Source organism: Narcine bancroftii, chromosome 1 (assembly GCF_036971445.1).
Source record: "Narcine bancroftii isolate sNarBan1 chromosome 1, sNarBan1.hap1, whole genome shotgun sequence".
Classification (NCBI taxonomy): Eukaryota; Metazoa; Chordata; class Chondrichthyes; order Torpediniformes; family Narcinidae; genus Narcine; species Narcine bancroftii.
Genome location: NC_091469.1, coordinates 189,806,631 through 189,823,629, shown reverse-complemented (window position 1 = coordinate 189,823,629; position 16,999 = coordinate 189,806,631). Strand labels below are relative to the sequence as shown.

Below are 16,999 nucleotides of genomic sequence, written 5' to 3'. Positions count from 1 at the left end.
AGTGGATCTAGAGTTTGACAGTCAAGAAAAAGCAATTTAAACCAGGTGCCGCGGCTATTAATCTGTTACTCACCGATCAAAGAATGAGGCAAGCAGGCGGCGGAGAAGCACTTTGTGTTTGACCCCAGCACATAGGTGACAGTTCATCAACTGACCTCGGGTAATATAAACACCAGAACCTACCAAAGGACAAACTTTAAATAACTATGGTCTGTAGTTTGGATGATGACAGAAATAAATGATACAGATAATACTCTACTGAAATGCAAGATTCTTGAGGTATTTTATAGGATGCTATAGAACTATTTGCTTCAAATGACCTAAAGTTCTTTAAATAATTCTTAGATGAGTGAAAGCAAACATTTAAGGAAACATTAAAGTAAGAAACTCAAACTTAAGCACAGGGCAGAATATCATTATTTGCTGTGGTGTAGTAAGTATTACCTGCAACTCGATTTAAATGCTGCATAGTTTTATCCTTTCTTCAACTCCTATCCAAACCCACCAATTAGTTTCAGATGATTTATCTTAAGTAAATCACAGTCAAAAATAGACCAGTGACTATCTCTCACTTTCTAAAGCTGTGGAGAAATTTAATCCCATCGATTTTGGTGTGAAATGGATTTATGTTGAGTCTTTAATTTAATGTTAAACTATATTTCTCATATATAAATGCCTTAGCAGATGTCTTCTTAGTAAGTTAGTTTGGGTGGTTACAAGGGCACAAAGACAACATTAGCATTTTAAACATGTGGTGCTTTGAGATAGAAGACAGAAGCCAGTTTGAGAGGAAAATGGATGCTGATTGAAGTTAAAGGGATTTACGATGGTTCTTGAGAAATTGGAAACAATAGGTGTTAATTCAGAAGCACCTGCATAAATGTCCTGCTATTTTCTTCTGAGGAAAGCAGACTTCTCAGAGACAAAAGCAAACTTATGTGCATTCATGTCAAAAGACCTTATGATCTTCAAAGGCAGAAATGATGTTGAATGCCACGTGACACGAGAAATGGGCTGGAATTATATTATCGAAATAAGAGACAAAGAGTTCAGTTTGGGAGTTGACAGAAGTCAAAACCCTGTGATACACAGGGCTTGAATCACAGTAATCAGAATTGTGCTGTTGTGTCTGTTACTCCTGATAAAAGGGGAACAGAATCAGTGGCTTTTGTTTTACCCTTGTCTGGGTTTGTGAATTCATTGTGGAAGAAAATAGCTGGTTCGTTTAACCCTTGTTGAGGTTTGTGAATTCATCATGGAAGAAAATAGCCACACATGTTGTCTCTTTGAGGAGAAGGCAGATTCTTCATGTGGAAAGCAGTATTGTGAGTAAAGAGGCCTGAAGATATGATGTTTAAAAGCACTTTATAATGACTTCTGAACACAGAATTTAAGACCTTCAAGTAAGACTAAAATGATACTGAACTTTTAAAGATGGACTTTTCAGAGTGGGACTTTAATTATACACATATATAATTATATTTGCGCATAGTGGAGTTAAGTTTAGAAATGTTATGCTGTTAATAGTTTCATTAAAACAACTATTATTTTGAATTTACTATTGTCTGGTGAATTTTCCATTGCTGTTCCTGTGTTAGTGCTAACAAAGTCCCATTAGTCCCAAACAAAATTTGAAGGGTTGTTAGTTTGTAACAGGTGCACTAAAATGCTGTTCTGTTCAGAGGAACTGGACGAAGTTTGGGAGAGTTACCTCATAAGTGACACACAACCAAAGAGAGCACTATATTATGTTTCAAAATTCAGAGCTCCAACCACATCAAAAACAAATACCATCCATGATCTACAACACCAAGATTTCATTGTGATTGCTACATTGCTTTGATTTCATCAAGCTAATGTCCATTAATGTGTACTTCATTTCCATAATTATAAAGCAGTTTATAAATGTGCTCTTAAGGGATAGACCAACTATTTCACTTTCCCCAGAAAAGGAATTCGAAAGGGGAGGAGCCAGAGAGAAAGGTAGTAGTGAGGAACTATAATGAAGAGGATTAGACAAGCCTTGTAAGTATTGAGCACAGAGATACAATGAGAAAATAACCTGCAACATGGAACCAGGAATCTGGGCATGGAGCTGGGCTTGATGGTGGAAAAGGGGTGGGCATTCAAATATCCAGGGGATCATTGCAAATGGGGTGCTGTCATTCAAAAGACTGGTGGCAAAACAGTTAACTATTCAGGTTTGCCTCACAAAATGCAGATGTGCTTGGAAGATCTGTTTGTGCAGATTAAGGGCACCAACAACTCCACTCTGAATGCGATTACCTAATGTGGTGGGGATCAATGCCATTCTCATAATTCAGCACATTGACTCAAAGGCTGCATCATACCTGCGTTTCTGCATACTCCCACTTACCCATCCAAATACACGTGTAACCTTAAGGTTTAAAGCTCCAAAGTAACAGGAATATGCAAGATAATAGCTTGATATCAGTTATGAATAAATCACTTTTCATTGATTAGTAAGATGCCAGTCACAAGCTGCTCTCAAAGGTAAGAGGAATGTTATTAGGCAACATGTGGTTCTACTGGAGCTGTATAGCAACAAAGAAACACTGCACTTTAATACGCTAGTGTCCTACAATATGCACAGAGATATGTCACACAACAATATCAATCTCCTATTGTGGAGATATGACACATGGAAACTAGTCTCTTGCAGGAACTGCAACAAGTCACTCCTTTCCCCACCCAGTCACTTCCTTGTCATCATGACCAGAGTCATGTACAGGTTTCAGAAAAACCAACTTTACACCTACGACTGTGTGGCTCGGTACGACAATAACACCATCTACAAATTTGCTGATGATCCCATGGTAGTGGGTTGTGTAAAGGAAGAGGATGAGTCCGCGTACAGGACGGAGATTGAATACTTAGCTGAATGGTGCAACAACAACCTTGCTCTCAGTGTCACCAAAACTCAGGAGTTGATTATTGACTTCAGGAAAGGAAAGCCAGAGGTTTACAATCATTGGGGGATCAGAGGTGGAAAGGGTGAGCAAATTTAAGTTCTTGGGAGTCACCATCTCAGAGGATCTTTCCTGGACCCAATGCATCATGAAGAAAGCACGTCAGTGCCACTCGTTCCTTTGGAGTTTGCGGAGATTTAGTATGACATCAGAAATCCTGGCAAATTTCTACAGATGTGTGGTGGAAAGTGTGCTGACCGGCTGCATCATGGTCTGGCACAGCAACACCAATACCCTCGAGCATAGAGCCCTCCAAAAAGTAGTGGACACTGCCCAGGACAACACAGTCAAACCCTCTTCACCATTGAACACATCTACAGGAAGCACTGATGTTGGAAAGTAGCAGCAATCAGCAAAGACCCACACCACCCAGCTCAAGCTCTGTTCTCGCTGCTGCCATCAGGAAAGAAGTATAGGTGCCACCAGACTCACACCACCCGGTTCAGGAACAGTTGATACCCCTCCTCAATGACAAACTCAATCAGAGACTCATTTAAGGACTCTTTCTTGTGCACTTTATTGATGTTTTTTTGTTCTCTCTGTATTGCGCAATTTACATGATTTACACTGTAGTTTATTTTTTCCACTACCAATTAGTGGTAATTCCTCTGCGCCTGCAGGAAAAAGAAATCTCAGGATTGCATGTGATGTCACCTCTGTACTCTTGACAATAAATCTGAAATCTTAATTATCGGGCTCTCTTAGGGAAAGTGCTTTGTGTGTCATCAAGGACATTTGTCTGAATTTGAATAGAAAGAAACTAGCCTTCAACAGCCAGAGGGGATTGCAGAGTAGGACTCAGATTTTGAGCTCAGATTGTGAAATAGGGAAGATATTTAGACCCAAATATTGACCAATTCCACCTCCCCACTAAACTGCATTCAAGTTGGGGAAAAGAAAATCTATGATAAATTTCTGATCAACTTGGACTTCTGATGGTCTTCAAATCACCACTCTTGGCTCTCTTTATTTGGTACTCAGAAATTCCATGAATGATAGGAAGAGAATAAAAACACAAACAAAATCAAAGAACTCTCATTTTATAAAGCTCAGATGAATGAAAAGAATGTGGCATAAAAAGCAACATACCAAAAAATCCAGAGATCTTTCTTCTAAGTAATGTAAGAAGTAAAGAACTTGGACTCGATTTGGATGGAGCACAAAAAAGATTTATTATGATAGCCTTAGCTGAAGCAAAAAAATGTATTATGTCAATCTGGAAATTAGAAGATAGCCTGAGAATATAGCAATGGTACATAGAAATGAATAAATGTATTCCACTGGAAAAAAATAACATTTAATTTATGAAATAACATCACAGTATTTGAACAAATTTGGGAACCGTACATGGAGCACAACAGAGAAGTCCTACCGCGGACCTCCACCACCTAAAATGACAGAAGGAGAAGACGAAATGAACTGACCCAGTATGTAAAAGTAGATGACACAAATTTCTTGTTTATTTTCATTGTGTGATGACATTGTTTAATGTATCATAAATGTTGAACGTTGAATGGATGGGGGGGGGAGTGAAGGAGGGAGGGAGGGTGGGGAAAGGGGAGAAAATGACACTGTGTATATTCAAGAGGGAAATGTTTGTGTGTATTTTGGTCAGTATGGTTCATAGTGTGAAAAATAAAAATATTTAAAAAATACTTCCTTAAACTTAATCAGAATGGCAGGTCTAATGACAGCTAATAATTCACTAGTCTCATACCTTCTTCACAAGTGACCAATCAAAGTTTTATATTATGCTTACCTGAAACAAGTTCTAGTTTTTCACCAGGGTCACCCTCAGAGTACAGCTTTGGATGACATCTGTAACCAATCTGACTGATGAGGCTAGCAGGAAGTGCAACTAGATCACGACGAACAAGCACACAAGACCGATTTTCTACTGTCATGTGATTTGTTAACTGTCCAACTTTCTCTTGTGCTAAAAGAAAAAGAAATAGACTGCACAGTTAAAACCATATGTAATCACAAGGCAAATAGGTCAAACTATTCTACAAGTGGAATTGTTACAGAAGGTTATTTGGTTTCTTTTTCATCACCTTCAGATACAAGAAAGAATTTGAAGCAACCTGTGGAAAAAGCAGCTATAGATACTTGTAATGAAATTTTATAGTTAAATCACATTGCAATTCACAATTAACTTTATTATAATAAAAAGTGAAAGTTCAGTCTTAACAAGACTTACTCAGACATTTTCTATCAATGTTAAAAAAATATTAAATCCAGTCTGCCAAACCAAATAGTCAGTTCAAGTGCAATCCATTGACTATGTCCATTATGAATTCAAAAATTGATTGTGAAATTACTGCAAATATTTGAAGGCACTGAATTAATCTATGCAATGATTTGATGTTCTGAAAAACCACAGAATTCATAAAGGTGTACAAAACTATCTGACATTGAAGCAAAAGATGTTTACAGCATACAGGAGTACAACACAGAAGTCTGTGGATGCTATAATAGTAAAAACACAAAAATGCTGGAGGAACTCAGCAGGTGCATAGCAGGTAAAGATATCTTTGGCTTGGCTTCGCGGACGAAGATTTATGGAGGGGGTAAAAAGTCCACGTCAGCTGCAGGCTCGTTTGTGGCTGACAAGTCCGATGCGGGACAGGCAGACACGATTGCAGCGGTTGCAAGGGAAAATTGGTTGGTTGGGGTTGGGTGTTGGGTTTTTCCTCCTTTGCCTTTTGTCAGTGAGGTGGGCTCTGCGGTCTTCTTCAAAGGAGGTTGCTGCCCGCCAAACTGTGAGGCGCCAAGATGCACGGTTTGAGGCGTTATCAGCCCACTGGCGGTGGTCAATGTGGCAGGCACCAAGAGATTTCTTTAGGCAGTCCTTGTACCTTTTGTTTGGTGCACCTCTGTCACGGTGGCCAGTGGAGAGCTCGCCATATAACATGATCTTGGGAAGGCGATGGTCCTCCATTCTGGAGACGTGACCCATCCAGCGCAGCTGGATCTTCAGCAGCGTGGACTCGATGCTGTCGACCTCTGCCATCTCGAGTACTTCAACGTTAGGGGTGTAAGCGCTCCAATGGATGTTGAGGATGGAGCGGAGACAACGCTGGTGGAAGCGTTCTAGGAGCCGTAGGTGGTGCCGGTAGATGACCCATGATTCAGAGCCGAACAGGAGTGTGGGTATGACAACGGCTCTGTATACGCTTATCTTTGTGAGGTTTTTCAGTTGGTTGTTTTTCCAGACTCTTTTGTGTAGTCTTCCAAAGACGCTATTTGCCTTGGCGAGTCTGTTGTCTGTCTCATTGTCGATCCTTGCATCTGATGAAATGGTGCAGCCGAGATAGGTAAACTGGTTGACCGTTTTGAGTTTTGTGTGCCCGAAGGAGATGTGGGGGGGCTGGTAGTCATGTTGGGGAGCTGGCTGATGGAGGACCTCAGTTTTCTTCAGGCTGACTTCCAGGCCAAACATTTTGGCAGTTTCCGCAAAGCAGGACGTCAAGCGCTGAAGAGCTGGCTCTGAATGGGCAACTAAAGCGGCATCATCTGCAAAGAGTAGTTCACGGACAAGTTTCTCTTGTGTCTTGGTGTGAGCTTGCAGGCGCCTCAGATTGAAGAGACTGCCACCCGGTAAAGATATACAACTAATGTTTCAGGCCTGAGTCCTTATTTGTTCTTTTACAGCACAGGATGTCAATCAACTGCATTTCTATTACTTTTTATAGTGTACATCTTCCTCTGTTTCAAGTTCTTATTCCTTAAAAGATGCAAGAGTCTCAGTTTTCACTGTAGTAAAGCATTCATGGTTCTTACTCTTCCGAAGTAAATAAATATGTTTACCTTAGCTATTCCCAAACATCTTTCACATTACTATTATAATTTGCCCCAAGGAGTTTCATCAAATACAACTTGGAAGATGATTGGAAGCTTGGTCAAAGAGATAAAGATTTTTAAAGTCATATTTTTAAAGAAGAGGGAAATGAAGAGAGAAATCTCCAGACTTTGTCTAATCATTGAAAACAAAGGGTTAAAGAGATGCACAGTGAATAGTACCTTAATCAGAATTTCAGTAATGCAAGATTCAGAGGGTTTATAGAGATACCACAAAGAAGGGTTAGGCACAGATGTGAACGAAACAAAATGCTTCAAATTTGCACAAAAAGAATTATGCAGTTCAGTATCTAAGACAGGAGTGTTCATATATGGCAGCCTAAAAGGGTTGTGGGAGAACAGCTCCCCCACCCAAATACCTAGAAGAAACTTAGGAGAGGACCCTGCAGGGTACAGTGGACTAGGGTGGAGCTTGCTGACTGAAAGACAGGGCTCACAAAAGGCCTGATTGCTTCAGGGGTTCAGAACTAGAGATCAAAGAGGAAGACTTTGATGTCACAGGAGATGTGCAGCTAGAGATTACAATGGCACAAGTGGTGGTGGGATCCATGAAACTACATCTCTGAAAGAACTCTCATTTGCTTCTCTTCATATTGATAGTGGCAATGGACTGGTAGCAATCTGTGCTTTCACAGGGCAAACGAAGGAAAAGAGTGCATTCTGTGTACATGACAACAGAATCTTGAATCTTAAATAGGGTCAAAAGACAACAAATCAAGTCATGCAGCACAGAAACAGCTCTTCAGCCCAACTTCTCCATGTTGAGGGATGAATGAATGAAGTTACAAAACAGGCAATAAAGTCAGAGAATGATAAAATTCAGTTTGTGGCAGGTGGTGGGGAGGATGGCAGAGTTCAGGAAATTTTTAGGAATGTTAGTGGGGACTGAAAATGTTTACCGACAAGTAATAATTGGATAGAATTTAACCAAATACTGCATGCCTTGAATGAAAACTAACTCTAAAGGTTGTCATAGCCAAAGGAGGCAGTGGGGACAAGCTTCCACTGCTACACAAATGCTCTTCATGCATGCGTCTCAAGCAGCTTCTGACAACCAAGTCTGACACCTGGCGTTCAGTTCTTAAGCCTAGCAGAGCTGTTTTCATTGACAGGAGAAGGGGCAAAGGCAGGCTACAGATGCCTTGAAACCAGTTGCTAGGGCAGATGAGGCTCGTTAACCAGATATGGCAACTCATCTAGGAGAAGGAAAACTCAGATTTTAAACCTCCGCTGCCTTGTGGCTATACCGTTCACGGGAAAGGCTTTGGAGTTAACCCTGAGGAAAAATCCGGAGTTGGAGTCCCAAAGGCAGCTGACTGCTGTACCCAGCACTGGCACGCCAACTCCTGCGACACTGCTGGCATCAAACTATATCGACTTGCATCATTCCATTGGACGTGCCATTAGCATGGAGAGGGGGGACCTCTCTGCATGAGCAACAGATGGATTTCCATATCAACTCTGCCCTGGCTTGCGCTCTGGAGAGGCCACTCCAGCTACTACCATAGGCGCATTGACGAACATGACCAACGGAGGTCAGAAAACAAAACTTCGAACCAGAAGATCAAAATTACTAAATTTGCAGCAAGTTTATTTTTCCCAATTACAAACTTGAAGAAACTTGAAATGAAAACAGAAAACCTTTATGGGTAGATATTACATTCTGAATAAATCCAAGTTTGGCAACCAGCAGTTTCAGAGACACAGATCTAAGAAATTGTGTGGTTTCCAACACAGCACTTTCTACTTCTAAAGTCCTGTGGACTCCAGAACTGGCTAATTGCAATGCCAGCTCTGGCAGCCAACAATCTGGAATACCCAGAATGGTTCCAACCAATTAAAGGCATACAGATCTCTCACACTGAAAAAGCCAATATATACTCAATTAATTTTTTGCAAAGTACCATTCCTGCCACATTGCCAGACACTAATAATTTACTACGTCAATGGTTTAAGTGTTTTGACATAACAATCCTGAAATTCTGTGGCAACATTCCATTGGAGAAAAGTTCAAAGAGTCTTGTCCTTTAACAAAGACCTTGAATTCACTGTGACAGTGAGAGTTAAAACTCTCATACATTCTGGTGCATACAAGACCCAGTATCCTGAGAAATGAAAAGATGTCTGTGAATTAGAAATCATTCTTTCTTTTACAACTCATCCACTATTCATTGTATCGTGATGGAATATTTGGAGATTTTTTGTGAGTTAAATTGGTAAAATTAGAGTAGGTTACATACATACACATACTGAAGAATTCATATTCAGTGACTTTACAGAAACTATGAAGAGTGTTATGCACATCTCACAAGTAGGTGCTAATTGAAGATGTCATTAAATGAATAGGATATTGTCTTGGATGAGCCAGGTTATCTGTGTTGGACCTTTTTGCAAGGCTTTTGACCTCTCTGAAAAGTGCTCACTCAGAGGTTATTGAGAGGTTTGTTTATCTAAAACAACAGATGGACTAGAAGACTGACTCCTTTTTTTTGCTGGAGAAGGAGGGGGTTTTGCAAGTAAGAGAGAGAGAGAGAGAGAGAGAGAGAGAGAGAGAGAGAGAGAGAGAAGGACATGTGGCTAGCAGTTGGAATCTCAGCCAGGAAAAGCTTGTTGGAACTGAAACAGAAGCTCCAGGAAGTGCTATCTGTCTGATGTTTCTCTTGGAATAAGTGGAACAGAAAATAACTCTGTGATAGCCTGAAAGAAAGAGGTTATCATCTGGAGAACCCTGATGGGGCAAGTTTCATCAGCAAGACATTGAGGTGACTAATGGTGGTACCTCAGTTGTGGAAATCCTGGAACAACATCTCTCTCTGCAAACCTACAAGAACCTTCCAGAGTGGTAAACATTTACCTTTCAAGCACCAAAGCTTGGTGACTTTATACATGTTAAATTCTGTGCACAGTATAAGAATTGCCTGTAACCAGAGAACTTGGAAGAATGAGAAGTGAGATTGAACTGTGAACCAAAAACTTTTCTTAAATTTGCACATACATTACACACTTGGAATTAGAAGGAGGTTAAGTTGGGTAGTTAAGTTAATAGTGATAAGTTAAAGTTTGATTCTGTTTTCATGTTTAAAGATAATTAAAAATAACTTTTGTTTAAGTAACCATTTGTCATGGTGAATATCTATTGCTGCTGGGTTTTGGGGTTCTTTGGGCCCGTAACAGTATTAATACGCAATTGTTTTCCTTCCACAAATTTGATTGGCTTAGATTGATTGGTCAGCCATTAAATCTCAGAATCAACCCTTGGCCTTGCTTTGATATTAGCAACAAGCACAAATAACAAAATGTAGGTCCAGAAAATTGCTGAGAATCTAAGAGATTTCTAATGGCCTCCAGTTACTTTAAATTCTAAGTCAATTTAAAAAAGAGAGAGAAAAAAAATCAAGAACTTGAATCATAATCATTATTCATTTAATCTTGTATTTAATCTTGTATTTAAAAATGTTCCACTGTGGTTTTTAGATTGAGTTCTAGGATACAAGCACCCATAATTGTTATACTGTATTACAGGTACTATAATGGAAGCAATCTAAGATCTATAACATATGTAGATCTATGTAATTACATGTAATATGTAACATATGTAATATCTACCCATGTGGTTATAAAATCCCATTCTCACTCCAAGGCTTTTTTCCCTCATTTTGAGTAATTTTCATTGCAATTTCTCCATGTAAACAAATACTAAATAGATCAATTTGAAGAGTCATTTAAAAATATGAAATAAAACAAGTTAGTCAGACTGGGCTTATTGGAATGAAAGATTTCTTTCTCTTGCAATAACTCCAAGTACCAAATGCAACAGATATTATTCATTCAAACAAGACAAACATGAATTACCATATTTGCCTGTATATAAGACAACCCCTGAATTTCCACCTAAAATGTAGGTTTTGAGCTATACTCACCTTATAAGACTGTCCCAAATCTGGCACTTACCACTGATCAGTGGAGTGATGCTGCTAGGCACATTTAATATTCTAAAAGAAAATTACCCAGTAAAGTTTTAAATTTTATAAGCACATTTTAAAATAAACCACTATTGACTCCTTTAACAGGCTGTTTAAAACCTGTATTGGATGGATGGACCCCACAGAGGGAGCACTGAGACTCCGCTGTTGAAGTTTGAATTTTTATAATTGGAGTACAAGACGACCCCCGGATTTGGGGTGATATTTTTAAAGTTCAAGGACTGCCTTATACACTGGCATATACAGTATTTAAATTTCCAATGGAATAGGAAAAATATTCTCATTGAGTGAAATATTTCAGATCATCCTTGAAAATGCTCCATTGGTCTCAGCCAGTTCTGTCCAACAATCAATCTCACTTCATGACATATATTATACCCAAATCAGTACCTTTCTGGCCTAATAAGGAAGATGGAGACACTATGGTTAGGTCTGGAAAATAGCCCAAGCTAAGTGAAGTAAGTAATAATTCAGAAAGAGTGTGGATGATAATGTGGGAAATTGGATCAGTAAGTTTGCTGATGACACAAAGATTGGTGGCATTGTGGACAATGACAAAAGCTTTCAAAGCTTGCAGAGGGATCTGGACCAACTGGAAAAATGATTTGAAAATGACAGATGGAATTTAATGCACACAAATGTGAGGTGTTTCATTTTGGAAGGACAGACCAAGGTAGGGCATACGTAGTAAATGGTAGGGCACTGAGGAGTGAGGAGGAACAAAGGGATCTAGGAATACAGATACAAAATTCCCTGAAAGTGGTGTCACAGGTAGACAAGTTTGTAAGGAAACCTTTTGGCATCTTGGCCTTCATAAATCAAAGTATTGAGTAAGGAGTTGGGATGTTATGGTGAGGTTGTATAAGACATTGGTGAGGCCAAATTTGGTGTATTGTGTAGTTTTGGTCACAAACTAAAGGAAAGACATCAGTAAGACTGAAAGAGTGCTGTCTGGTTTTCAGGAGTTGAGATACAGGGAAAGATTAAACAGGTTAGGACTTTATTCCTTGGAGTGTAGAAGATTGAAGGGAGATTTGATAAAGGTTTACAAAATTATGAGGGGTATAGACAGTAAATCTGAGTATGCTCTTTCTACTTAAGATTAGGAGAGATAAATACAAGAGGACATGGCTTTAGGGTGAAAGGGGGAACTTCTTTACTCAGATTTGTGTGAGTGTGGAATGAGCTGCCATCTGACATAAATGCAGGCTCACGCTTAAGTTTTAAGAATAAATTGGTGTGATTCATGGATGTGAGAGGTCTGGAGGGTAATGGAATGGGTGGAAGTCAGTAGGACTAGCGGAATGGTGTTTTGGCACAGACTACAGGGGACGAATGGCTTCTTTTCTGTGCTGTAGTGTTCTATGAGTGATCATATCATTACGATGTGGTTGCACTGGAGAGTGCATAGAACATTGTCTTGAATGGTGGATTTCAGATAATGGGGAGAGTTTGAATAAACCAGACTTGTTTTCTCTGAAGCAAAAGAGGCTGAGGGGAGACCTGAAGGAAGTTTGCAAATGTAAGAAGGGTACATACGACACGATCAAAAATAATCCCTTGTAGAAATATCTAAAACAAGCACACAATTTTAAAGTTGAGAAAAAGGAGTTTTAGATGTGAATTGATTGGCAAGATTTTAAAAGCAGAAAGGGTGAATTTGGAACTCACTGCCAGAGGAAGTGGTGGAATTGGATATAATTACCAATTTTGAGACTTAAGCAGGATAATAGGATACTCTTTCAATGTCAGCAAATTAGATTAGTGTAGTGAGCAAACAGGTTGGCATGGACATTATGGGATGAAGGCCCATTTCCATGCTGTACAACTCCATGACTTCAACCTAGTCACAATCAAGCTACCATGTGATTGGGACTTCCATTTTACCAAATCAAAACAATCTTACATTTGAGCCAGAGGTAACTACTACAACCCTGATTATTCTATGATTCTTAGCCTCTTCCTTTCCTCTTTGCTCTCTTCACCAAACTACATGCACACTGCTTTTCTTACAGGTTTCTAGCATTTTCTGCTCTTCCACTTGTTGCAGAGAAATGATGGTCAAAGGGTTTGTTGCAATGTAACTCCATAATTCTATGAAAGACCTAGTTAACACAATAAGATTAGTTAAGTTTTAAAATACAGGATGCATTTCTACCAGAAGACATTAAACACCTGAATGTATTTAATCATTTAGTAATGCAGCAACAAGAGGATGAAAAAAGGCAGATTTGTTCTAACAGTTAAGATATCCAGAACAGAAAATTCAGAATCTTATAGAAACATTTAATTGTTTTTCCAAATAGGTAATTGTAATATTCTGGAATGCACCACCAAGCCATTAATCAAGTCAGTGACAGACCTTTTGCCAAAGTCAAATAGACGTTAAAGCAAGAAGAAAAAGCAACAAAGTTGTGAGATTGAGAAAACAGTGGTTGCACACCAAATAGTTCGATCAAACAGCAGATTCTGTGTCTTAACTGCTATTAACATTTCAATCTGCACGTAACAACTAAGTATAACATTGAATAATTTGAATTACATTTTAGTTCAAAGAAATTGTCAGCACTTGCAGAAATTAAACCAAAAATGTCATTGCATTTAATAAATTGAGTCATTATGTTCCGCTTTTAAAAAGGGTTTGCCTGACTTATAGATCAATAACCAAGCATTTCCAATAGAAACTGACCACGTTACAGTAGTTCATAATTTTTAGAAATGCAGTATTTGAATTTTCATAAAATAATCAATAGAGTTCCACACAGAAAGTCGCTTAATAGAGCTAAGCTGATAGAATTAAGGATAAAATACTGATGTGGATTAAAATTTGGTTAATGATTAGACTGAAAAGCAAAGTATGGTGAATCGATCATTTTCAGATTGGCATGCTGCAATTATTCAGATAACATAGAGATCAGGGCTTGTGCCCCAATTTTTTGACAATCTATAGATATGGAAGCTTCATATCCCTTCTTGAATTTGAAATTAGTAGACCGAAACATTACAGATGGAATACAGTTTGGAAGGTATGTGATTGTCTAGCTTGGGGCAGGCAAAAAGTAAACTACTTGTTATAGAAGTTGCATTTCAGTGTATGGTGTGTTGCCCCTCATTGGTAAGGCAATTGAGTTCAAGAGCCATGAAGTAATGTTGCAGTTCTATAAAGATTGTATGGTATTACTGAAACTAACAAATGCTTATATACAAATTGCCGAATGTCAACATGTAATTGTAACAAGCAACTTAAGGCTTGTCCTTTATTTCAAGGGGATAGGAATACTTCAATAAGGAATTTCTGCAAGGATTTGTTCTGGGACCCCAGCTTTTTGTAGTACAGCACAAAAAACAGGGCATTCAGCCCATCTAGTCTGTGCCAAAATATAATTCTGCTAGAACCACTGACCTACAACCATTCAATAACCTTCCAGACCTCTCTCTCATCCATATATCTATCTATGTCCTCTCGTATTTAATTCTACTAATCTAAGTGGAAAGAACCTACTCATATTTATTCTGTCCATACCCCTCAATCTTGTCAACCTCTATCAAATCTCCTCTCATTCTTTTGTGCTCAAAAAATAAAGTCCTAACCTGTTTAATTTTTCCCTATATCTCAACTCCTGAAGGTCTGGCAACATCCTAGTAAATCTTCTCTGCATTTTTTCAATCTTACTGATATCCTTCCTATAGTTAGGTGACCAGAACTGCATACAATACTGCAAATTTGGTCTCACCAATATCTTATACAATTTCACCATAACATCCCAACTCCTAGATCCAATACTTTGATTAATGAAGGCCAAGATGCCAAAAAACTTCCTTTACAACGCTGTCTACCCTTGACACCACTTTCAGGGATTATGTATCTGTATTCCCAGATCCTTTGTCCCTCCCAACTCTTCAGTGCACTACCATTTACTATGTATGCCCTACCTTGGTCTGTCCTTCCAAAATGCAACACCTCACACTTGTCTGCATCAAATTCCATCTGCCATTTTCTGGCCAATTTTTCCAGTTGGTCCAGATCCTTCTGCAAGCTTTGAAAGCCTTCTTCACTGTCCACAACACCACCAATCTTTGTGTCATCAACAAACTTGCTTATCCAATTTCCCACATTATCATCCAGATCATTGATATAGACAACAAACAACAAAAGTCCTAGCACTGATCCCTGAGACACACCACTAATCATAGGCCTCCAGTTTCAGAACCAATCATCCACTACCATTGTCTTCTCCCATTTCACTAATTTTGATTCCAGTTTACAACCTCTTCATGGATATCTTGTGTCTGAACCTTCTGAACTAACCTCCCATGTGGGACCTAGTCAAAAGCATTACTTAAGGCCATGTAGACAACATCTACTTTCTTGGTAACCTTCTGAAAACACTAAGATTTGCTAAACACAACCCAGCATGCTCAAAACCATGCTGACTATCCTTAATCAGCTCTTGGCTCTCCAAATACTTATATATCTGATCTCTCAGAACACCCTTCAATAATTTACCTACTACTGACGTCAAGGTCACAGGCCTGCAATTTCCTGATTTACTTTTGGAGCCTTCTTTAAGTAACAGAACAACATGAGCTACCCTCCAATCCTCCAGCACCTCACCTGTGGTTAAGTAAATTTTAAATATTTCTGCCAGGACCTCTGCAATTTCTACACTATATTCCCTCAAGGTCTGAGGGAATATCATGTCAGGCCCGGGGGATTTATCTACCTTTATTCGTTGTAAGGCAGTAAGCATCTCCTCCTTTTTAATCTCTACATCAGTGGTTCTCAATCTTTTTCTTTCCACTTACATACCACTTTAAGTAATCCCTATGCCATAATGCTGTGATTAGTAAGGGATTGCTTAAAGTGGTATGTGAGTGGAAAGAAAAAGGTTGAGTACCACTGCTCTCTATGTTCCATGCCACTACTGCTGGTTTCCCTTCCTTCCTTATACACTATGCCAGTTTCCTGACTAAATACTGATGCAAAAAAAAAAAAGGTTTAAGATCTCCCCCATCTCATTAGGTTCCACACATAGTTGACCACTCTGATCTTCTTGAAATTTTGTCCCTTACTATTCTTTTACTCTTAACATACTTATAGAAACCCTTCGGGTTTACTTTCACATTATCTGCCAAAGCAACCTCATGTCTTCTTTTTGCCTTCCTGATTTCTTTCTTTTTTCTAACATTTTCTACACTCTTCTAGTACCTCATTTGCTCCTTGTTGCCTATATTTGCTAGACACCTCTCTCTCTCACTCTTCCTCTTAACCAGATGGTTAATATCCCATGAAAACCAAGGTTCCCTATGCCTGTTAACTTTGCTTTTAATATTTACAGGAACATTCAAACTCTGCACTCTCAAAATTTTGCCTTTGAACATCTTCCACTTACTGAACACATCTTTGACAGAAAACAACTTATCCCAATCCACATTTCCTAGTGTCTTATAGAGGTGGGCCAATAAATTTGCTGATGATACAAAGGCTGTAGGTGTTGTGGATAGTGTAAAAGGTTGCCGCGGGTTACAACAGAACATAGACAAGATGCAGAGTTGAGCAGAGCAGAGGCAGGCGGAGTTCAATCCAGTTAAGTGTGAAGTGATGCACTTTGGAATCTCAAACTTGAAGGCTATGTGGTTAACAGCAGGATTCTCAATAGTGTTTTTTTAATTAAAAATATGGAACGCTTCACAAATTTGCGTGTTATCCTTGCGCAGGGGCCATGCTAATCTTCTCTGTATTGTTCCAATTTCAGTATATGTGCTGCCGAAGCAAGCACTTCTTGAGGAACAGAGAGATCTTGTGGTCCAGATCCACAGATCCCTTAAGATTTTCACTCAAATTGCTAGGGTGGTTAAGATAGCATATGGTGTGTTGACCTTCATTGGTCAGGTGATTGAGCTTAAGAGCCATGAAGTAAAGTTGCAGCTCTATAAAAAATCTGGCTGGACCAAACTGAGTATTGCATTTATTTCTGTTCATCTCATTACAGGATGGATGTAGATGTTTTTGAGAGGATGCAGAGGAGATTTACCAGGATGTTGCTTGGATAGAGAACATGACATATGAAGCAAGGTTGACAGAGCCATAGCTTTTCTCTCTGAAGCAAACGATGAGAGGTAACTTAGAAGTACACAAGATTATGATAGGGTAGACAGTTGTCA

At 39.0% G+C, this 16,999-nt stretch overlaps 1 protein-coding gene and 1 non-coding gene across 7 annotated transcripts in view; both read right to left on the bottom strand.

The window, feature by feature from the left end:
- Positions 1-16,999, bottom strand: part of LOC138736238 (nucleus accumbens-associated protein 2) — an 88,382-nt gene that overhangs the window by 13,778 nt on the left and 57,605 nt on the right. For all 6 annotated transcript variants that reach the window (XM_069885414.1, XM_069885432.1, XM_069885403.1 and 3 more), the window contains 2 exons: positions 4,750-4,926; positions 74-179 (listed from right to left, as the gene is read on the bottom strand). In XM_069885414.1, the coding sequence (XP_069741515.1) occupies positions 74-179; positions 4,750-4,926 (283 nt within the window). The remainder of the gene's footprint in view (positions 1-73; positions 180-4,749; positions 4,927-16,999) is intronic.
- LOC138752101 (U6 spliceosomal RNA) lies at positions 16,508-16,614 on the bottom strand. The gene has a single exon (XR_011350374.1). It is a non-coding gene; the product is annotated as a U6 spliceosomal RNA (small nuclear RNA).